This window comes from Calypte anna, chromosome 2 (genome assembly GCF_003957555.1).
Source record: "Calypte anna isolate BGI_N300 chromosome 2, bCalAnn1_v1.p, whole genome shotgun sequence".
Taxonomy (NCBI): domain Eukaryota; kingdom Metazoa; phylum Chordata; class Aves; order Apodiformes; family Trochilidae; genus Calypte; species Calypte anna.
In genome coordinates this window covers 34,338,833-34,362,391 of record NC_044245.1, presented here as the reverse complement: position 1 = coordinate 34,362,391, position 23,559 = coordinate 34,338,833, and the positions used below count along the sequence as shown (strand labels likewise).

The window sequence follows — 23,559 nt, the reverse complement described above, 5'->3', positions numbered from 1 at the left end:
ATACTAAAAAGACAAGAGAGATAAATTTTGAAGTTTATAGTGAGATTTTCTTCACATAAGTTCCACCAACACTGACTATTTTATGTCCACAATCCAACATGTTCATCAGAAAACAAAAAAGGGAAAGAAAAAACAGCTTACACACTTCTACTGAAAACCCCAAATTTGACAAGGGTAAACCAGCACTTTTTGGACAACTCCTGAAATGCTGAAGGCCAGCATTTCACTGGAATGCTAACACTTCTATGCATACATGTTATGTCTGAAAAAATTGCACAAAAATCTAAGTCAGTCTTCCCACTAGCTTCATTTAACATCTGCTTTCCAACTTTTCAGAAGAGTCCATTTCTCTACAAATTTATTAACTCAGATTTTTTTTTGCTGAACCTGCTTTAGCCTCTGAAAAGTATACCATTTCTTGCTGCCTTAAAATAAAAAAGCATACAGCTTTTTAAATGTAGTTCTCAATAAAAAGTCCTCATCTAGTTCTTTATAATTTCAGAATAGAAACTGAATTGTCTAGAATACTGTATCAATATAGAACTGAAGTAATATTTTCATTCTACTCTTAGTTTTATTACTGTTCAAGAAAACCAAACAAATACCTACGAAAACAGAGGAAGTAAAATTCAGTGAATATAAAACCAAATATCATTCCCCTAGATCAACTCAGATTCTGATTCCTTTTTGCTCTGGAATGTGGCATTTTTAATGTTTTTTTTTTTCTTTTAGATATCATCTTTTGGTCAGTAAATTTAATAACCTGTTCAGAAACTAAAAGTTATTTTTATAAATACTGTAACAATAATCCACATAACCATTTTTTAAGGTTATTTGAAACTTCAGTCATGCTGACACAAACAGAAATAGTAGTTATACAGAAAACAAATTATGGCTGGCCTGTTTTTCTGCAGGTGCCATGTTTGCAAGTGAGACTCTATTCTGTGGGTTACTGGCAAAGAGGGAACTGTGACACATCAAGACCGAGTGAGTGATGTACTGGGAAGTTTACCACACGTGTACTTTCTCCAGCAATTCCCCCAGTTTCCTGTCATCCATCAACTGCTTCCCCTACCATAGCTTCCCATCTTACACCACTATGATCCTGAGACTCCAGCTATTGTGTAACAGGGCACACACAAGTTTTCAGCAGGCATGGACTATCCCATGGCTCTTTTCAGTGCTCAGGATTTCAAAAGATGAGGGTCTTCCCCGCTACACTTTGCTCACGTCAAAACATGACAATGCAGAGAAGGAAATGTGAACAAACCTCTTCTTTTTCAGTTGTATACATTTAGAAAGAGGAAGTTCGTATATTCTGCAGCAAAGCAAGTTAACTTAGTAACATTATTCAACATCTTTCCTACTTAACAATGACTACCATTATCTTCCAGAGGATTATTTCTTAGGTTTTGCTCCTTGTTTCTGTCATTTAAGTCTGGATATGCTGGGAGGAAAACAAAAGTACTGGATGCCTTAGGTCTGGGATCCAGATCTTTAAAAAGATACCTATCAACAGACTGTAATTACATCTTTATTTTAGCATTTTATCTTTTGATAATATTCTCTTTAATAAGCCTAGTATGAAGTACACGGTGGTACAGAAATACAAAATACTACTACACAGTCATCTTCTCTGTGGCAATAGATTATATAATCACAGATATCGGGCTATAAACACCCATTAGATAGCTCAGCAATTATTTAAATGTGACTTTTGACAAAGCACATTTCTTTCAGCTCAGAAGGAAAACCAACAGTCACCTAAAAAAAATTAAAAAGTTAAAACTATATAAAAAAAATTTAAGATTGCTTAAAGAAATGTAAATAAAAATCAAGGTAAGCAAGAACTACTGGTAAAGGCTCCAGAGGAAATAAACAAAAAATGAAACTGACAATGAGAAATTTGGGAATACTTAGTAAATAGCCCCATGTCAATTGTATATCAAAAACAGAACAGTGTAGCTCTGGAAGCAAAATGAACAAGAATCCTCACCATCATTAGGAATACCAGCTTAGAAAAAATATTGTCATTCTAATGAAAGAAATCAGAAAAGCTAGATTGCTTCTCTGACTGCTGACCAAAACAGCAAAACTCAGTAAAATTAATACAGACCATCTTCCAAGTTAGTCTCCAGATGAGAAGAGTCCAGATCCTCCAAAAGGACCTATTTGTTGTTAAAACCCTGCCTGAATGACACTGACAGAAGAAAACCTGCTATTTAAGGCAAATGTACACCTAGGGTGATTTTGCTGACTTTTTTGTTGCTTCTTTGTTGCTGTTATCCTAATTAAAAAGAGACTACTACAGCAACTGGCCCCTACAATTCTGCTTGGGACATAAAAAAAAAGGACAAGTTGAAGCTTTTCTCATAAACTTAAGAATCTGTGCTTTGTGCATGTTCCCAGCAGTAGTGCAGGATTCAAGAAATTGGATGATTCCAAAGGTAGGTGTTGTTAAATAGAATCAGCATGGGGCAAACAGCATCAATCAGTAGTGTACTTCTGAAAAAAAAATAATAAAACCAAGGGAACTTTTATAAAAAATAAATTTACTTATTGCAAATGCAGTTTTAAGAAACTGAATATTGCAGTTACTTAAATGAAACTTTTCTGTGAAAGCTTTGGAGGCAGAAAAACCTGAGCACAGACTAAGAGCTCCCTGGACAGCAGATTCCTTAAAATTTCATACCTCAAAAACTCAAAGGTGACTTTTAAGTTAAAAGTAGCTAAATTCATCCTGGTCTTTTTCAGAAATCTTTTCTCTAGAGAATGATGGTCAAGCAGTAGATAAAGGTTACCCTGCCACCTCACAAAACTTTTTGCAGGTTTTGATGCTCCAGTTCGTGGGGCCATGGAACCCCTGGGACCCCACAGTGCTGCTGAAATAGCAGCAACACAGAATCTACTCTGGAAAAAAACAACCAAACAAAACCAACCAGTCTATTTTGTTTATTTATATCTCCAAGCTTATCCATGCTGGAGTCTCCAGGAAAGCTGCAAAACAGAAGAAAATTTTCAAACACATTTTTATGTTAGACTTGGAAATTACTCAAGTAGGAGCAGAGAAGTTCTCCAATATTTGAAAAGCTCAAGGCATGAAAATAGAAAGAAGCAAGGCTGCTTCTTTAGTTTGTGTCTAGATTCTCTGGTGGCCTACTGAAACATGAATGCATGTTAATAAGTGCAACTATTATTTGAATACTATTTAAATAATCCATAGAGTTTCTATCCCAAATTTGTCCATTAGCCTTTCCTTTTTCACATCACTGAAATTCAGTTGCTTCAAAGTTTAAAACAAACAAAACCCTGAGAATTTTACAGCACAGGAGAAAATGGAAATAAGTGGTTAAGTATTTAATTCACTAGAATCTTGCACTACTATTTCTATTAAAAAAAATTAGAAAATGGAAAAACAATACCATAGGCACAATGCAACATAAACAAGAGAAAACAAAGAGCAAAGACTTTTATTGTTACCAGAGAAAAATCTTCCAGCCTATAAGAACAAGAATTTGACCATTTCAACTGCCAGAAGAGCTGATATGACTAACAGTGAGCACATGTATTCATGAAAACAGCACAGAAAACACACAAATGTTTTGTAACAGTCACAAATTTAATTTCCATAAATTTAATTTCCATATTTGAATTTCACTACTGAATACAGCTATTGAGAGAAATTAAATCCATTACAAAAATATATTTAAAATCAAGACTTCAGTTCTAGCATTCCCTTTTTGTTTCCTTCAATTACTAAGCTCTAAAAATTTGTATCTAACTCTGCTCAAGCAGCAAGCATGTTTATTTTACTTTGTTACTTAAGAGCTGTTAAAAACAACAAAATGAGGGGAAAGAGGTGGAAATCCACATTTAATTCCCGTTTAGTCCCCACATGAAGTTAGTTCTATTTTGCAACGAAGACTATTTTCTGACTTACTTATATGTGAAACCAAAGATTAAAAAAAACACAGTACTTTTATTAGAATGCTAAAATGGTATACAAAGAACCCAGATACAAACACTCATATATGTGCTTTTTTCCTTTTTAATTTACACCGTTAACCTGAAGAGCATTTGACAAAAAAAAAAAAAAAAAAAAAAAAAACCCACACCAAAAAAACCACCACACAAAAAACACTCACAGAAAAACCCTCATGTGAGACTTTCAAAATGAAAGCAACTCAAGAGAAAAAGTATCTGGATCAAAACTACAGACTTTGTTGTACAAAAACTCAGTTGGAATTCCTTTCATGAAAATAACTTCACATATAAAACACACCAAATAAAAAGTATTGTCAATTGCTACCATAAAACCAAGTTCCAGAGAGCTAAAGCTGAAACAAATGCACACTAGTACTTTCTTACCACAAGAAACCTTAAATAAGTGAGAAATTTCAATGGGACACGCTGTGAAACTTTCTGTGAGCCAGGAGGAGTACAAGAGGCACAGTTTACTGGTCCAATTTAAAACCTTGGCATGGGTAATGGCAGACATTACAATACCCACATTCAAGCACACAAACATTACAAATTACACAAGAACTCCAGCACAAAACCTTCCAAAGTTCAGAGGAGAATGACTTGCACAAAACTTGTTTTGAACTCTGAACTCAAGTTCATCATCAGATGCATTGACTGGTCATGCTGATACCAGGACTTTTTAAGGAATTCACTGAAAACTATGAAAACATTTTGCTCCAAGTTAAAAACTCAAAAACATTTATGTCCTTATTTCTGACACATACACAAAAAGAGCAAATTAGACTTAGATAATGCAACTTCCATAACTAACAGGAAAAAAATAATAATCCATGTTCTAGCCAGAATTAGCAAAATTAGCAACAATATCTCTGCTACCCTAACCTGGTATTTAACACATTCTCTTACGTTCTACATTTCTCTACATTTAGTTCCCACAACCACTACTCAGAAACCCATTTTGAAATTAGAAAGCTATGTATAAATTCCAACGCTTGCTTTCCAGAGGTTAACCTACAGACCAGTATTTTAGAAACCAAATTCAACTTTCACCTTCTCAATTAATTTTTAAACCAAAACCCCATGACTAAACATCATATATCCTACAAATATGTCATATCCTGATTATGTTATCATGTAGAAACAATGTGTTACTCAAACAACCCTCACTTTATTTATCCACTCTCCATAACTGGCCATTACATAGTGATCTATTTCTATTTCCTAGTTTCCAGCAAAGAGGCTTACCTCAGTTTAGGACACCATAAACTACTCTTTAATTATAGAGACCAACTCTAGTTGTGTGGAAATGTTGAAATCTGTGAACAGTGAAGATACCTAACACCAAGTATTCTGCTATTTGGCTGGGCAGGTAAGGACAAGTAAAGTGTCTGCAGTAGCCACAGAAGACACGTTCTGCTTCTACTAGTAAATAGGTATGTAGTTGTCATGAAGGTTTTTTCCTCTTCTGTGCTGCCCCACACAATCCTCTTCTTACTGAAATGCCACACAGTGTGATTAGCTCCCCGTATTAACATTTCACCCACAGTACACTTCCAAGGAAATTAGCTGACTAGAATAATGGGGGGGAAGAAGGGTGGGAGCACGATTTGTGTGCCTGTCTGCATGCTAATAATGAGTTAAACATATTACTGAGGAAAAATAACATTTTATTTCACTGTATCTCCCGTATTCATCGTAGAAAGAATGTGAGATTTTCTAAGAAAACTCTGCCTTACAACTGCACATTGCTTGTAGTTTAAAAATTATTTCAAACTTCATTTTTTATTTGAGTTTCAGATGAACGTGGAAAATAAACACTTTTCCATTTGACTATTTTGTTCTATTTCTTTCCTATTATAAAGCTTTGATAAAGTCCATCAACGCTATGTTGAGTGAGAGTGCTACTTTACACCACTAGAAAGAGAGCTCATTTGGCATCTTCTTCCCTTGCCTCAGAAAGCTGTTGGGGAAATGGAAGAACAGGAGTGTTCATTCTGCTGCATTATGAGTGTCCTGCCTAACTATACAACCCACATACTAACATCAGCAGACCCAGGCAGCAAACCCAGGACAGACTTGTATAGCAGAACCAACTTGGGCATAACCAGTAAGCCTTTATTGTAAATACCTAACATAACACAATTTAAAAGGAAAAAAACAAAACAAAACACAAGCACACACAAAACTCAGAGTATAAATTATGACCTTCTTGTAATTCAGAAGGTAAATTAAGTAGTTTAGAAAGTAATTTGGCAAAGTATCCTAAGTACTGGAAGAAGAAAATAAATTACCTCTGAGCAAAATTACAGACAGTAGATAAGGTTTTGGACATGTGTTATACAGTAAAATTATTACAGATGACAGTAAGTCAGCAGCCTTTGCATATTCCATATGACAGGAATCAACTATTTTGACCCCAGCCACAGAAAGCACAAGTGTCTAAGCAAAATGCAATCGGACCCAGTATCCTACAAAGTGACTTCTTCACAGCTGGCTTGGTTTGTGCCATAACCCAGAGTTCAAGAAACACTACTTGAAAGTCACAGTAGTGACTTTAACAGTCTGCAAAAGCCAGTTAATTCTTCTAAGCCAATTAACAGATAGAAAAAATAAAATATCTGGGGGCAATAAAGTTTGTATCAGGCTAAATTACTGATACTCTTCTAACACTGACAAGCCACTGAAGTGACATACTTTTGAGTGCAGGTATCATAGTATTTGGATGCCGATTCTGAAAACATAAAGTTGTACAGAAAACACCAGAATACAAACATGACAAAAAATACTTAGCGAAGCATTAAGTTGATTTTAGTAACATTAAGGCATAGACATCTAAAAATAAGTAAGCAATGAAGTCAAAGCTACAACTTTGGGGTTTTTTTAGTATGTTTGCAATCACTTTATATCACATGCAACTTTGATTTACTTCGAGTCACATAAGACTTTACTTTAGATGTGACCTTGCTGCTCACTCCAAGAAAAAAATTTGTTTTACAGCAGGAGCCCTGAAGCTGAACATTTGGGACAGAAGATAGCTGCACGTAGTCTAGACTATGAAAGGCTGCCTGGGCTCTCTCATGCCCAGACATGAAGATGTACATCTCTGCTGAATGTTACAAACACATAGAGGCAATTTTTTAGCTTGGGCTATTGAGAACATATGGTATTTGTTGCAGTATCAAGGTATTATCAGGATACTAAGCTATTATCATCTCTCTTTGGTTGTATTTCTATCTCACAGTTCAGAGGAACATGTCAAAATGACATTGACAGAGTGCCTAGACCAGAGGATCAACTTTCTCTCTTATTAAGTATAAATCAAAATAAATATAGAAACAATATGACCTCTAAAAGAAAACCTGGTACATATGAAAATGACTGTCTAAGGAAATGTTATGACAGATCAAAGAGTAACAAAGCTAGTTCACTTTAGAAGATAAGCATGAAGATGTATTAAAAATGGGTAGGTAGAGTTTAAGTGAAATACTCATCTGCCATCACATTGAATGGAAACTATAAATTAGCATAATCTTTTACTTCAAAACTGTAACCAGCTACTGACCATTTTGCAATGCCAATTCTGTCTCTGACTACACAAACCTACCATAGCAAGTATTTTTAGAAAATCAGTGACACTTGGAATTAAACAACAAAATTTCTTGTCAAAGGTTAACATCAGGTAAACCCAGATTATCATTCTCTTCATGCAGTATAGAAACCATGAACAGCATAGCAATGATGTTTCTTTAAAAAAATTATCTCAAGACACATATTTCTGAGGCAGGTAAATAAGAAACCAATGAAATCACTAATTTGCAGATGTATCAATTTCTAAAACATTCTGAATTCTAGTAATTCTATTCCCAGCTACTTTAACAGGACATACCATCATATGCCTGTATGTATTATGCCCCGCTGTGCAGTGATGATTCCATGCTAGAAAAATTCTATTTCAGTATGCATGAGATCAGTAACACATCCAGCTGTTGCATTATACTTCATAACATGATCTGTAGATATAGAAGTAACTGGTATCTTAAAAAAAAAAAATCTATGACAAAATCACACTATTCAATTGACTCTCATAAGTTGTTCAGTGATTTGCAGTCCAATGGAGAATAAACAACCCAGAGTACCAAACAAAAATATATCTCTATTGTCTTCACACAACACAACCACCAACCTAGGAAAACCAATTTCTCTAGCATTCCATTAAATCCACTGTTAAATTCTGTTACAGAGGTTTTTTACCACAGAAAATTCTGACATTTGCTACAAATCAGTACACCAAAAAGACAGAAATTAAGTTTCTGAATACAGGTACTGCACTGATGCACAAACAGTAGCTCAGGTGTGACCTCCTAAATACTGAGCAACCTTTCTGTGCAAGCAGGGATCTCTTGTGTTCCATTAAGGTGCTATGATCTTCTCAATCTTGATTATTCTACTTTTACTATACGTTAAGTTACCAGAACATCAGACTACCATTAAGTTGTGGATGTTAAAAATGCGGATATTAAGAACGAAAAAAATGTTCTTTTGTTCTCCAGGGGCACACTGAGGTAGCCAATAAAAAAAGCATGTCTATAATTCAATATCCCAGAAGAAAATAGCAATGTAGATTACTTAGAAGAATACACCAACTAGAACAGAGGATCAAAAAAGTTTTGCTGGAATGGTTAATTAAACACATGGCAAGACCAAAGTCATTAGCTTAACATAAGAAAGATTACCTGCTGATGCAGCAGGTCTTTCCAGCACATTGGCCTCAGCAGAAATGAATCTTCAAAAACCCAGAAAGGATTGGAATACACTCCACAAACACCCACACCTTTAACAGTACTCTCTTGAAGCACTATCTTTATTGTGCCCATAACATTCTTTGCTTGTGGCTCTGAAATGTATATTAAACCTGCCTCCTTTGTATACTGAACATCTGTCCATCCTACTTGCACACATATGTCCTGGACATAGGGGTAAGCACTTCTTCTAAAAGCCAAGTAGCCTTTTCAAACACTTCTGCAAGTCTGGACATTATGTATTAATAATGCAAAAAATATCACTTGGCCATATGATTATTTCACTTTATTGTGCAATAGTCACGAGATGCAGACTTCCCCATCCGGAGATTAAGACCACCTACCAGACAGACCATTTTTGCAAGCAGATGTAGTGCACATATTAATTATTTTTCATTTCAAAGGTTCAGATTTGGATTACCCCAGGGCATCTCCAGATTTCAATTAATCAGAGAGAAGCAGAGAACTAAAAGAGGGCAGTGGTCTTGGACCATTCTGGAAGAACGTACATTCTTCTACAAAATCTATCAAGAATGATAAGCCTTCTCTCCTTTAACTCCACACTAAGAATCCTCAGGTTCTTCTGCACAGAAAAAGCTGCATGAAGAGCTACACAGGCTCACAATGTCCATGCCAAGTACCAGCCTAGTATTTACCAGTAAAACTGTCTTTTCATTTGTTGTTGTTCAGCAGGAAACAAAGGCATAACTGATCAAGGTCTTTTGGCACTTGATTACAGATGAGCATCCTAGATGCCACAAAAGCAAAGAGAAATATCAGCAAAAAAAGACAACAGACTTGAAGACTGAATCAAAACTTGGTCTTAAGCCCAAGTATGAGACAAGGAAAAAAAATAAAGCTGAATATCTACAGAAGAAAAAAAATGCTGCATATTCGCTATGCTAAAGGGTAACATTTTCTTTATTGTACTTCCTGCTCCCTCCAAGTTTTGCCAAAGGCTCAATTCCAAAACTAGTGTATGCTTTCAGATACACCTAGTTTGTAAGAAAATTGGTAAATCTGGAATAATTCTCCTTTATGCAACCTGACCCTTTCAGCTTATGAACACTGGGTCTGCATTTTTCTCAATGATACAACACTGTTTTTCTAGGAACACTTACAAATCTACCATCACCACAAAATGCCTTATGCTCAGCATTACAGAGGTTCAACATTTAATTACCCAAATCACGCTGGGAACAAAAAAAAATACATTTAATCTACAGCATATGCAGAGGAGTTGGTATAATTTGTTAAGTTTTAGAAAAACTGTCACTAGGTTGCCAGTTTAGTTGTCATAATGCCGTATGTCACAAATCTCCACCTCGGGTTGGAAGTTCCAGACCTGCTATACCTCCCAACCAGACTTTTTTGATGCCTCCAACAGAGGACAGGGAGGCAGTACTTTATCTTTCCTTGGCTCCTTATTTTAAGTTGCTTTGTAAAATATTATTGAGAAGAGGCTACCTGTAAAAAAACAGCTGCAAACATGAACTTGCTGTGGTGCCTTTCACTGAAGCTATTACCTTTCCGTCATACAAAACACAAGCCATTACTCAGTGACAGAAGTATAATACTCACTAGACAAAGAAAACTGGAAATACTGCTATAGAGGTAGTCTAACAAGTGAAAAATAAATTATACTAGGTGGAAAAGAGCAATATAATGAAGAGCAGAGTGATGTTATATAACAACTAATCAATAATCATGACAAGACACACAGAAAAAAGATCTTCATTGCAATTTACTATGAAGGCTTCTATGAAGGATTCCATTTCTGACACCACTTTTTCAGAGAAGCTGCACAACACTAATGGCAACTGTAAGAATCACAATTCAAAAGTATATGAAATAAAAAGAGCCCACTAGACACAGGGGGCATACTACAGAAACACTTAAAAAGCTCAGAAGCTAGAATGGCAAACCACACCCTTAAAAGCTTATCTTCAGCACAGAACTCAGTATTCAAAAAAGAAGCTTCAATTTTCATTCCACATTAAGAAGCCAAGCCAATAAAGTAGGCGTAGTCCTTCTCCCACACACCTTCCTATTCCACTTGTTTTCATCACAATGATGCCAGCGCAGTTGCCCATTGCATCACACAGTGATTAAGCTGAAGAAAAAGTTGTGAAACAGAATACAACTGAAGAGCAGTTGTGAAACAATGTGGTAAAAGCTGGGGGAGGACGAGCTGTATTTCTCTGGCAGGTCACTTCTCTGATTTGTTTCACTGTGCAGCTGCACAAACAGCTGGACCAGGATAACCAACAGAATAATATAAGGATACAAATAACCACTATTCACTCAAGACATCATCACTGCTGAAGAAATGTACATGGACGTGCAACCTAAACTAAAAAAGTTCACTTAGAAAAGCACCTATAGATTTTGTGAATTTCAGTAAAAAAACTTCCTAGCTAACCAGTTGAGTAAAAACAGAAAAATACAAGTGAAGCCACAGCTTACTGAAGTGGAACACAAGTCAGCATTAGAACCAAAACCAACACAATAATCACACGGGGGAGGGCAAAATCAATATTACTTCATAGTTATTTTATATGCTAATCTGAAATTGAAGGTTTTCTTGGTTGAGTTTTTTTTGTTTTAAACCAGGTGCCTTTTCCTTCTGTTCGGTATTTACTCTTATAATGCAGCAGTTTCTGTCCAATTCCAAGCAAAGGCTAAATGATACTAACTTCAACAGGCTTGTTTTCTAAGCAGTTTATTCATCTGGGATAGCCAAGGTGGACTTCCATTCCCCCTATGTTAACAGTCAGTGAATAGACTTCAAGTTCTCTCACAGAAGCTCTCACTTTCCTTTCACTGAATGCCAAAAAAGAAGGCCGCTAATTACTGCTCTCATAATTAGCCAAGGTTTCGTTTATTTTTTTTTTAATGCTGAAAAAAAATCACTTTACTAGACATGCAGCACATCACTCACATCCCTCTCTTATTTGAGAAAGGTAAATAATAAAACCTCTACCATGTTCAAACCATCTCTAGGTGGTTTTTTGATTGTCCAGGAAGAATCAGTTCTCTTTTTTATACAGACATACACTCATTTATACACTCAGATCACAGTACAGTACAACTTCTGGCTATTATCTATCCCATGACAACAGCATTTTCAGTCTTACAGTTTTGAAGTTTCACAGTTTTACTGTAAACATTACTTATACACATATCTATTTGTAGCCACAAACACACCTGGAAAACTGGCTCCGTTTAACTCACTGTACAATACACCAAGACATTCTATTCACAATACTCAGTATAAGCTGACAGTCACAAAAATAAAACAAGTTTCATCCTTTTCCCCATCTCGCAGTGCTTCTTTCCCTTGTGTTGCTGAGAGGCAGATGATCTGGAAATACAACAGGGGAATTCCACTTCAAAAAAATCCAGTCCCAAAATTTTGCTCTTAAACTCAATTTATACCCTGGTTTGATTTATCATGCAACGTGTTTCACATAAAGGAGAGAAACTACAAGAAAATAAGCCACCCTACATAAAAGGAGATGTTTCTTTCAGCAGCAGTACTACCTTATGCCAGCTCAACATGTTCTTCAAATGACTGCCAAAGCAGAATAAAAATTCATACCTCAACAGTTTACAAAATCAAGATGAAACCAAAGCCACTCGTATACAGCATATCATGCTGTCACATGCTGTACTTCACTCTTTTTTTTCATAAGTATTTTTAGACTCCTGTCTGATTGTCTCCCTCATTTAAATCACCAGAGCCACATTTGCTTCTGTTAAAATTAAAATAATAATTTCAAAATGCTTGTGTGTAATATAAACAGCACCTTCTTTAAGGTTGTCACAACCATTTTTTTTTAAGTTTCATTAATGTTGATAAACCAAACAATCGTGTGCTCAGATAAACTGAAGCAAGGTTGTCAAAGCTTTGCAAGTAATCAAGATAGATATATACACGTTTTTAGAAACCTCCTATTAGAGAAGTGTGCCTGTTTGTAAGTAAATGTCTCCGTCGCACAACTTAGTGACACATAACATTAAAAATGCTTCTACTTTCTTATAGAGAAAAGTACTCCTATTTGACAGGAGAGCCTTTGAATAAAGAAACAATCCATTGGTGACTCACAGATTACAGTGAAGTCAAGCATTTCCATTCTTAAAAACAGTGGACAGTTCCAAGCAAAGTGTCAAGTACTGAGCTAGTCTGTTATCTTTCTCCCTTCCCCACTGCCAAAGCACTTAACTATTCAAGAAAGGAATTGAAGTATCATCTACTAGGAACAATACTGACAAAGAAACACACACACAACCCATACAGGAGTAGATGTAAGAATTAATCAGTTTCTAATCCCATAACTGAACCTTCATTAACTTCTAATAAATCCAAATAAATCAGATCACTAACATGAGGCAACTTAGACCCCTTCCCCATTTTTCAAGGGTTTGTTCTGAACAATTTTAGTTATCTACACTGCTGCTGTTCTGACAACAAAAATGAGTCAGGGCTGTGGGTCAGAATATCCCCAGGTTTGTTTTTCTTCATTCAACACACATTTCATGTTTACTCTGGCTCGCATTCTTCATACAGTCCTGTTCACAACATCACTCTGTGCCCAGATTAATCTCCTCAAACCATCTCTCATTAAATTCTGCAACACACCATCATATCACACCATCGCTTTACTCCAACAGACTTCAAACATACTCATTCCTCTAGATTTGATCTCCAGTTTGATCTGCAATACAAACCTCACATTATAATACCAGGATCCAATACATCATTTAAGTGGGAGAGCTTTTACTTTTGTTTGATTTTAAAATTATTTTTTATCTGGTCAGAGAGAAAACAGTAAACATTCAAGAGATAGTAACTGAACAGGCTTCACTTACCTTGAAAATACCAACCCAGTCTTTCTGATGAGGATGGATAAACTGGGTCAGAGTGTAGTGACACTCAAGATGTGTGTTTGGAAGATAACTTTTTGCCACATTTTGAAAAATCACATGAGCAAAGTTGGAAGTCTGCAAAGCACTAGCTGAAGATGGAACTTCCTGGAAGGATGACATGATTGATCTGTAAAAAAATGGCAGAAGTTGCTACTTCAATGTAGTGGAAAGATACTAAAGTTTAAAAAATTAATCTATTTGAAATACACAAGACAGAAATCTAATAACCAGTTTCTCTGTTCTGAAAACAGATAGCTATAGACCACGTCCACCATCAGCATCACTCCAAAACAATCACCTCTCAGAATAAAAGAGCACTCATTTCAGTGATGACATCAAGATGAAGAGAAAGCAGTTGCTTAGCTGACTGCATCGAGTATTGTATCTCAGATACAGTGGCAAAAACCGGGAAATAAAGGCAGTAGTGCGAAAACAAAGCACTAACTTTATGAAATATTCTTACTGGTTTTGAATGAGTCAGGGAAGGAGAAACAAAGCTCCATGCTTCCCTACCTTAAACTTTCACAGCTTTAAATGCTTTCACAGCATTCCTACATGTGAAGTTCTGCATTGCGTCTCAGTAAGTGTAAAAGTTCCATTTTAAGACATTTTTTAAAAACACGAAAGCTCCTCCAAACAGCAGCATTTTGTTTAGGTTTGTTTTTTTCTTCTTTGAAAGAGTCCTCTTCCCTCTCTTTATCAGTCTGTGGGCATCTTTTACTGTTCTCACTGTAACACTCCCAGCCCTGCATGTTTAGCTTCATTACCATGAACAATGGACTTCATTGATGGTGGGACACTTAGGGATGCATGCAGCTTAACAGATTAACACTAATCAGTTGGACTGCAATGGCTTTTAATCATGCTTTCAATTCACCACCACATTTAGCACACATAGTGATAAAAATTACAGCAAGGCAAAATGTTTCATGAGCAGAATGACCATATCACTTCCTTAGATCCAGCAATATTTGCCAAAATTTTAAGACGGGCAACTGAGAAGTTTCAAGTGTTTGATTTCAAAAATACAATCATAAGTTTGTCAAAACAATGCCTATTAGGCAGATTTGTCCCTTATATGTCTGACACATTTCTAGAAAGTTGAGCCATCCTATTCTCACATTTGCTATTAAAAGTCATTTTATAGTGGCCAAGCAAATTCACATCTTGAATGACGTAACTGAACAGTGCAAGACATAATATATTATTTTCATTGAAGATGCATGTGGAAATCAAACCTCAAAAGCCATGGGCCACTGCAAGCCACAAGAACATTAAACATCAAGGGCAGTCAATTCTTTTAAAGATTATTTTCACCAGTTAAATTGTAAGTAGCAAAGAGCTCAAGTTTCTGAAAATGAAATGTGCTCTGATGTAAACATTTATTCATCATTCAACACAAGGTAAACAGGCATTTTTTTAGGCTTAAGCCCTCAACGTTTTAAGCTTATTGCTATCCAATTTAGTGCAACACATGAAGTACATAAGGGCAGCCATGACATTATTCTGATGTATTGTTGCAGAATGTTGCCGAATGCTCCCAAAAAGGTAGGGAGTGTGACCCCTTTCCCATGCCCAGCCCCATGTTTGAGGGGCCAATGAGATCGGCCCATATTTCTATGCTACCTGCACCAGGGATTCACCTGTCTATAGGTAAACACACCAGGTGTCCAATAATACGTTATATTGTTGTGTGGTGGCAGGGGTGTGGTCACAGAAACACTATATAAGTAAAAGTTACTGCGCAATAAAGTTGAAGCTTGTTTATCAACCATATTGGTTGAATTAGTTTTCCCTCACCATTCTCCGACAATGTATCAGTTGTTAAATAAAAAGCAGTCTGTACCCTGAACAACACAACAAGACAAAATGCCAAGCTTGTGAAGATGAGCAGATATGACAGACAGGAAGTTATACAAGCAAGAAATTGATCAAGATTGCGATCAAGATAGCTTTTGAAAGACAACAGGGTACACATAAATCCTGTTATCTAGCTCTGGAGTCTCAAAAAGCATAGGAAATGTTATGGGATAGTAAAACCATGAAAACCACCACACTTCTCAAAACACAAGATTGCATTCAAGACACGTCTTGAATTCACTCTATCAATAAATGGCATAGAGCAGCAGTTTCTACAATTCTAAAAGAAAGAGAACAGCCTTAATTTTTGTCAAGCACAAACTCATTCATTTTTAGTAACTCAGCAGCACCTGAAGTCAAGCAATACTGATATGAAACAGACTGTTTCGATTTTCATTACCCATGATAAGTAAAAACGAGCAAGCACAGCAATAATAAAAAAGTAAAATTCAAAATTTTTTCTTGAAATAGGTCTGCTTTTAAAATAGGAAGTTTATTTTAAGCACTTATTTTAAAAAACACGCACAAAAAAAAAAAAAAAAAAACAACCAAACACCAGATATTTATTTCAGCATAATGGTTGCCAGTTACCACAGCCGAGTACTAGCCTAAAGAAACCAGTCAACGGAGGCTGGTTTCCAAGCCCAAGGCAGAACTGTTTATAAATCTGAACTTGTGCAGACCAGCAAAGTCATCTGGGATTACTCTTCCCCAGCAGGAAAATCCCCGGAGCTTAGGTGAAGCTGAGATCTACTTACAGTTCAAGGATAAATTAGAGGATGCTGGGTGCTTGCTTATTTAGCTCACAGCTACCGGCTCGGAAAGAGGGGAGGTGAAGGAGGAAGAACTACGCTTAGACTTCCCGACTGGTGTGACCAAGCGATTCCCTCGGGGAGGCTGAACGACGCGTTTGCTTTTACGGAACGAAAATGACGGGAGGAGGACAAGCTCGTCAGGCAGGAAAAACAAACGCATGACGAGCCGCACCGCCCCAGCCAGCTCCTCCCGGAGTCCTCCAGCTGCGGTCCCGGCCGCACCTGACACCCATCAGCCCTGCCTTCCCCCGCTGCTCCCAGCCGGCCTGCGTCTCGCCGCCTCCTGTCCCTTCCCCCGGCTCCAGCAGCAGCCGGGGCGGCCTCACCTACCCGCAGCGGATCACCTTTGCTCCGGGCCTTCGCAGTGCGCCCGCCGCCCCTCACAGCACGGCCGCCGCTCCCCTCTTTCGCCGCTCCCGACTGCTACCGGCCTGAGACAGCTGGGAGGGGAGGGGGAAGGGGGGGGACAGGAAGGGCCCGGCTTCCCAGTGGCGCAGAACCGAGACCCGCGACCTAACTGCCCTGCCCGCCACAGCGGCTGCCGGAGGCCGGCAGCAAAGAAGCTGCCAGAGCTGCTTGTCCCTCCCAGCCAGGCCCCGGAGAGCCCCTTACCTAGACAGGCGCGGAGGGCGCCGGGGACATCACCACGGGACCTCCGCCATCACCGCCTCACAGCTCCGCCCCCGTCGCGTCACTTCCAGACCCGGCCCTGCCCGCGGGGGAACAGGACGATTGGAGCCGGAGCCGGCGCTGCTGTGGGGGAGTGGGCAGGAGAGCTGGGGGAAAGCCCGCCCGCCTGAGGCCACTGAGGCCTTCGGGCTCTCTCACACGGCTTGGGCAGAGCGAAAGGGCTGTGTCAGGGATGTGTTGCCTGCCACTGCGGAACCGTGCGGCTTTTAACTCCATGAAGTGCACCTGCTCCCGATCACAGATCCCTCCCTTCTTGTTCGTTGCCGCAACATTACCTGTCATCCCTTGCTTTGTAATACTTCAAAAACGCTGGTGAACTTCCACCTCATCAGTTACCCCCATGAGTTACCCTCAGCCTTTCCTGCTCTCCTGCAGCTGACGTAGGGGTGAGGTAAGAGTGACCGTGAACACTTGCACGCAGTCCTGCTTGCGTGACCTGGTAGATGTCCGTGGAAGTATATTACCTCATAAATACACTTGAGTCTACATGAGTTTCAAAGTCGAGTCCCACAGAGTCGAGTCCCGAAGTCGATTACCCACAGAGTAGGGGGACAGAGTAACAACAAGCAGTGGTGAGCCATGGGTATGCAGGACTTCTCCAACTTCTCCCAACATCTGCCAGTATCACACACTCTCCTTAACATCACCTTTACCTCTTTGCTGCTACTGCTTCTTACATGTTTTCACCTGTATTCTCAATAAACAGCTTATGTAGAGAGGCAGTGTTGCAATTAGAATTAATAGTACCCTATAGAATATTATAAAACTAATTAATAGAGTTATTGACTTAGCTTTTGGAGAATTTCACCAGCTTTTTCATGGCCAGTCCTAACAGAAGTGAAACTAAGCTGTACCATAGAAACAGACCTTTTATATAACTCGCATTATTAGTTGTATTTGCTTCTGTTTCTCACTTACTGTTTCTGAAAACAATCTTACGCCTCCAGGTGTATCACAGATTATTAAGTAATCCCTTGGTTTGTATATACAATTAATAACCTCATGTCATCCGTATATTACATTTTCCAATTTATTGCTGGAAAGCAATAAATTCCCTGCATTGCGCTGGTAGATCATTTTAGAAGACACAAGTGTTTGTGCAGCACTTTCTTCTTTTAAGACCAGATCAATTTTTGTAGCAGAAAATGAAACTGGTACATTAATCAGAAAAACAATAAATATTTCCAAGAAGGTGGGGAGAGCTATTTCTTATCTCTGTGCTCCATTTCTTCTCTTTGCTGCTCTTTGCTCTGTGTGACCTGATAAAAAGAGCTGCCTAAGAGTCACAAGAAGCTCTTCTCATGTGGGCTGGGAAGAACCTGGGGTTTACAGTCACTAGCTGAGTAGTATCAGTGTTGGTGAGACTAACAAGTAGTTTTGCTTTCATTTAACACCATTATAATGCTGGTTTATGGGAATACAATGAGAAGCTTGAAATAAAGATGTTCTCTGGCAGCTGACAGTTTTTACAGTGAATGCTTGGAAAAACTTTCATAATTTTAAAAAATATACCCAATTCTGAGTATTTTAAGAAATTTGAGGTATTTCTATGCTTAAGTCATAACCATTCATTCAGTCAAGAATTAGTTATGGTTAGTCATAGTTTAGGATAAAGTTACTGTTTCTATTGCTGAATCCCTATGTAAGAGATAACTTACTTATGCTGGTAGTCACATCTACATTGTAAATATTAGAACAAATCAATCAAGAATATTTTCTTGTACTTATGCCCACAACAATCAGGAAAAAATGCATTTTTAAGCACTATACATTAACCACATACACATAGTGGTTGTAATATATAATATAAAAATTTTCTTCAATTATTTAAATAAATGTATAATTTTATAAACAGTCACGTGTGTATTTGAATCCTCAGTTTAGATGCAAATCTTAATCTCTAACATTTATAGCTACTCTACAGAAAGACAGTGCAGGGCTTTTTCTCATATTTTATATTGCACCTTTGAGAAATTATGGACTGGACCAAAATGGAAAAGTTGTGCACTATGATCCCAAGATTAAAAATCAATGTACTTGTACAAACAAGGATTTGGATCAAGAGAAATGTGATTGGAAATGTTAAAACGTGCGCTTGCTCTGAGAATTAATTGTTTAGTGCCTTAATCAGTCTGAATTTTCTGGGAAGGGATCATGAGATTGTATCTCCTGAAATTCATCCATAGGACACAACCATTTTTGAAAACTTGCTCTTGAGTAGACAAAAAAACCCACTATTTTTCTGTCTTAGTCTGCATTATCTGAAAAATACTTAAAATCATAAAATAAAAAAGAATTTTTATCAGCATTTCTAGTGGATCACTAACACTAGTACATTAATTCACTTGGAAAAGCTTATTGCAGGTATAATGCTAATAATCCCATCTTCTTCTGACTTGATTTTCACCTTGCCAACCCCACTTATTTCAGTAATGGAAGACTGTTTTCATAAACCAGTATTGTACTCAAAGCATGTACAACCAGTGTTTAGACAATATTTGGGTATTTTTTAAAGGAAAAAAATGTGAATGTCCCGTATCCTTTTGATTCAGTTTTTCCCATATATGTCACCGAATCAAAACCATGGAAATTGGGAAGGACTTCCAGATAAATTTGAAGGAGAGCATGTCACTCAGGGCTTTGTCTGGCAACCTTTTATATGTCTCTAAGGCTGGAGATTCCACCATCACTTAGAGGACCTTTTCCATTGGTTGAAAACACTCAATGTAAAAAAAAAAAATTCTTTATATCAAATTACAGTTTTCCATGTTCCAGTTTTGCCTCTTGCTTCTTGTCCTTTCACTGTGCACCTCTTAAAAGAGTTCAGTTCCATCTTTTCTAGGCACTGATAACTACTGGTTGTAGATAACAATAGGGTCTTCTTGTAGCTTTCTCTTCTAAAGGCTGAAAATAATTAGTTCTCTCTCTTTTTGTGTCTATCTGTACAATTCCAAAGAACACGTCTTGTTTTGTTGGTGAAAAACATTTCACCAGGGTGTTTATTTGGAAATAAAAGGCTAGCAGAGCCCTTTTCTTAGCATCTCAATTTCTTAAGTGTGTAGACATAAGGACAAAACCACCATGGTAAAGAAAGGTTGTGGTTTTGATAGAAATATTAAATAAGGCAAAAATGTATGTGAATGCAGAAAATTGATTTGAACAGTACTGGATTCAAAAGAAGTTTGGGACATAAAAATCCCTGTGCTTTGTAATTATACTGGGACTTAATTTGCCAGTGTGAGAAAAGCCTCTTTCAGGTATGAGATGAATGAGGAATAAAAACTGTAAGGGGAACCCAGACCTGGGAAGAGGAGTGGATCCAGACACACCTAAGCTCCTCTCTGAGAAGGAGACTAGAAAGCAAGGGGGTCCAGTCCAAATCTCCTTTGGTTGTCAACTGGGTTGGGTCGCAGGTTGTGATAGGTCCCCATCCCTTTAATCTTGGGTCTATTTGAACTTCTATGCAGATTCAGAGCCTAACATTTTTTCTGTTTACTTTCTGTGTTACAGCCTGAACTAAAGCCACAATGAGTTTTGGATTCAGCCTTGAATTATTCCCCTGAGGCCCATCTTTGCTTTGTATAAGTGACAGAAAAATTGTATATCTCTAGCTTTTATTACTAGAGAAAGGTACTTTATGTTGTGGATATTCAGTCTATTGGCATGACATGATATTGATGAGGTGTGGCAAGGAAACACTTCATTTCTAATGATTCGATTTCATTTTGATTTGACTCCTATTTCAACACTCCAAACTTTCAGAAGTATGAGCCACGTGAGATGTAAAATATATGTATCGATGTCACTAATCAGAAGCTCTTCCTGGTCATGTTGTAAATCACACTTAATCAACTTCTTTAAGATCATGTTACAGAAAGCCATTAACTATACTCTTAAAACAGTTAAATAGTTATAAATAATGTTTTATATTATGGCTGACAACACTGAATTGCAGAGCATTTAAGGAAATCTAATCACAGGGCATGCAAACTTTGCCTTCCAGCACGATGGCAGAGCACAACTGTGGAACATATTAGAAATCACATACTATTGCTGACATTTCCTATTAAGGAGAAAGACTCTCTCTGTACATTTTGGATTTCTTTTCCAACACTTAATTGCAGCTGATGAAGAAAAGCTATTCAAAAGCTGCCAGGATTTTTAAATCTGTAAGAGTGAGATTGATGAAATTTGTGTGTTTTCCCAAAAGAGTATAGGTGAGAGCAGACACGTAAATTTTGTATGTGTGTGCATGTTCATGTGTCACAGAGAGGAGAGAGCAAGAGCTTACTCCTAAGGTGTGAGACTTGGCAGCCCCGCACTGTACAATGGACACAAGAAACCCCATGTCTGTAAATGACCACATTTGAATTGCTGTTATTTCACTGTTGGGTTACTGTATTGTTAAAGTGAAAAGGAATGTTTTTAATAAATGCAAATAATGAATTAAATGCTTGCACATACTGAGGCTTTACTCTCTGGTGTGTAATTAATATATGTGCACTGGAGACCCAGGTCTGGGGGAGTGTTTCATTTCTTATTTATGATGTTTGCAAGGTTTTGGGGTTTTTTTCCTTCTAGCATGCCACTTACTGGCATGCACAGAACTGCATGTAAATGACCACTGAGTAGGTGTCACTTAAATCTTAGCAGATATAGAACAGGTAAATACCTTAGCAGATATAGAAAGCAGGTTTCTATGCTTTGGTATATTTACTGTTTCTCCCAGCCTTTTATCTTTGCTATCTGAAGGTAACTGGAAGTTCCCAAATGACCAACATTTTGTTTTCAGAGGCAGGAAAACTGCGTGTGGCAGGAAACAAACAAGCAATGAGATTTCAAAGTTCTTGTATCACAGAACACAGCACTTAACCCTGAGAGACTGAAAACAGAAAAGGCACTTTCCACAGCTACCTACTGCATGCTTCTTGTACTCCCTCCAGGGTCCTCCTCCAGCACTGTCTGCTACAACGCACAGAAGTGTCTGCCTGTGTACTGATTCAGCAAGAAGCTTGGCAGCCTTCCTATTTTCTCATAACAGTATATATTTTTCTCAAAGGATCTAAAGATGTCTAAGACCCCATACTATTACTGTCTCCTGCTCCCCTGTCCTCGCTCTACCAGTTCTTGTGCCACCACTGCTTTACTCGTTTTTCTCCCTCCTCCGCTCCCTGAGCTGCTGCATCTGTGGAATCACATGCCTGGTGCTGCTCCACAACTGATGGAGGAGCTGGTGCTCCCACTTGGCTTGGCCCCAAGGAAGAGGGCTCTGAGGTGATGCAGAACACTTGTGAGAGGTTTTGCCTGACCTGAGAGTCGAGATAGAGAGCGACTCACTCTGCTTCTCCCCATAACCCCACATTCGCAGAGGTGTCTAAACCTCTTATGTTGCTATTTGTATGGAAAACTTGGTCAGCAGGTCCTGAGCTGAGGCTCTTACCTTCTGCTGCTGCTGGAGTTCTGAAATTCCTACAATATGAGTTCTTAAATTTTATGCAAAACAATAACCATATGGTGCCATATATTACATACAAATAAATCACTAGGAAGCACAGGGCTAAAATTAAAATTTGTCTTTCATTCATGCCCCTGATTATTATTTATTCTGTCTACTAACATTGTACAGAGTAGAATGGTAGATTTACAGTGCAAAATTACACACAGAAAGTAAAGCAGTCTTCCTGATTTTATCAGCACCATTTAGAAATGCAAACTGTATTTTTACCACACATATCCTATTATTTTTTTTTTTTTTCAAACTTGTACATTTTCTTATTCCACAAATTAATTTTTATAAGGAATATTGGAAAAAGGCGGTGCTTATATTTCTACAACTTGCTACCTGAAAAAGCATATTTAATAAATGTCTCTCCCTTTTGCTGATACATATTTTTCATTATAATGTAGCAAAGTTAGCAATGCTGTCCAAAGTGTGGTGGCATGTTGTTGTGTTTAGGAACAGGAATCTTTCAATCAAGATAGAATTTACATTACTAATATGTGTCACAACTCTTAACTCATTTAATAACACAGTAATGCCAGAGCCCTGACACATGGCTTTAGTTCACTACATGGCAAAGGATCTGCTGGGCCTGTAATAAGAGTTTGGTACACAAACACCATGGTTAGAACCTGTTTTTGCTACGTGTGTTTCAGTTATCTTTACGGGACTTGTGTCAGTGAGCAGCACTTGGTCTCTGTATCTGCATAGTCTGAATATACCTTTTTTGTGCTGAAGGAGACTTTTTAAGGCTTTATGAAACTGCCTGTTTAAATGCTAACACTGAGACCTGACTGAGCTTGTCAACAGCATCTGTTACTAATGCTGCCTGTAAGCTTTCCCTTAAAATTGGGTGATAGTGGTGCATGAGTCTGAAAAACCCAAGTTATCAAAACAGTTTTCAAGAATTTTACCCATAATAAACCACATACTTATCTTTATTTGTTTATTTGAGTGTTCCCAGAACCCAGGCATTTTTCTC

At 37.7% G+C, this 23,559-nt stretch overlaps 1 protein-coding gene across 4 annotated transcripts in view; it reads right to left on the bottom strand.

Moving 5' to 3' along the window:
* Positions 1 to 17,142, bottom strand: part of TAX1BP1 (Tax1 binding protein 1) — a 52,394-nt gene extending 35,252 nt beyond the window's left edge. For 2 of the 4 annotated variants that reach the window (XM_030444291.1, XM_030444290.1), the window contains exons 1-2: positions 17,000 to 17,141; positions 13,656 to 13,839 (exon numbers count right to left, since the gene is read on the bottom strand). In XM_030444291.1, the coding sequence (XP_030300151.1) occupies positions 13,656 to 13,832 (177 nt within the window). In that variant the 5' untranslated portion in view covers positions 13,833 to 13,839; positions 17,000 to 17,141. Of the gene's footprint in view, positions 1 to 13,655; positions 13,840 to 16,713; positions 16,803 to 16,999 lie in introns of those variants that run through there. The other 2 variants (XM_030444289.1, XM_030444288.1) reach the window with 2 other exon arrangements.
* Positions 17,143 to 23,559: the final 6,417 nt, after the last annotated feature.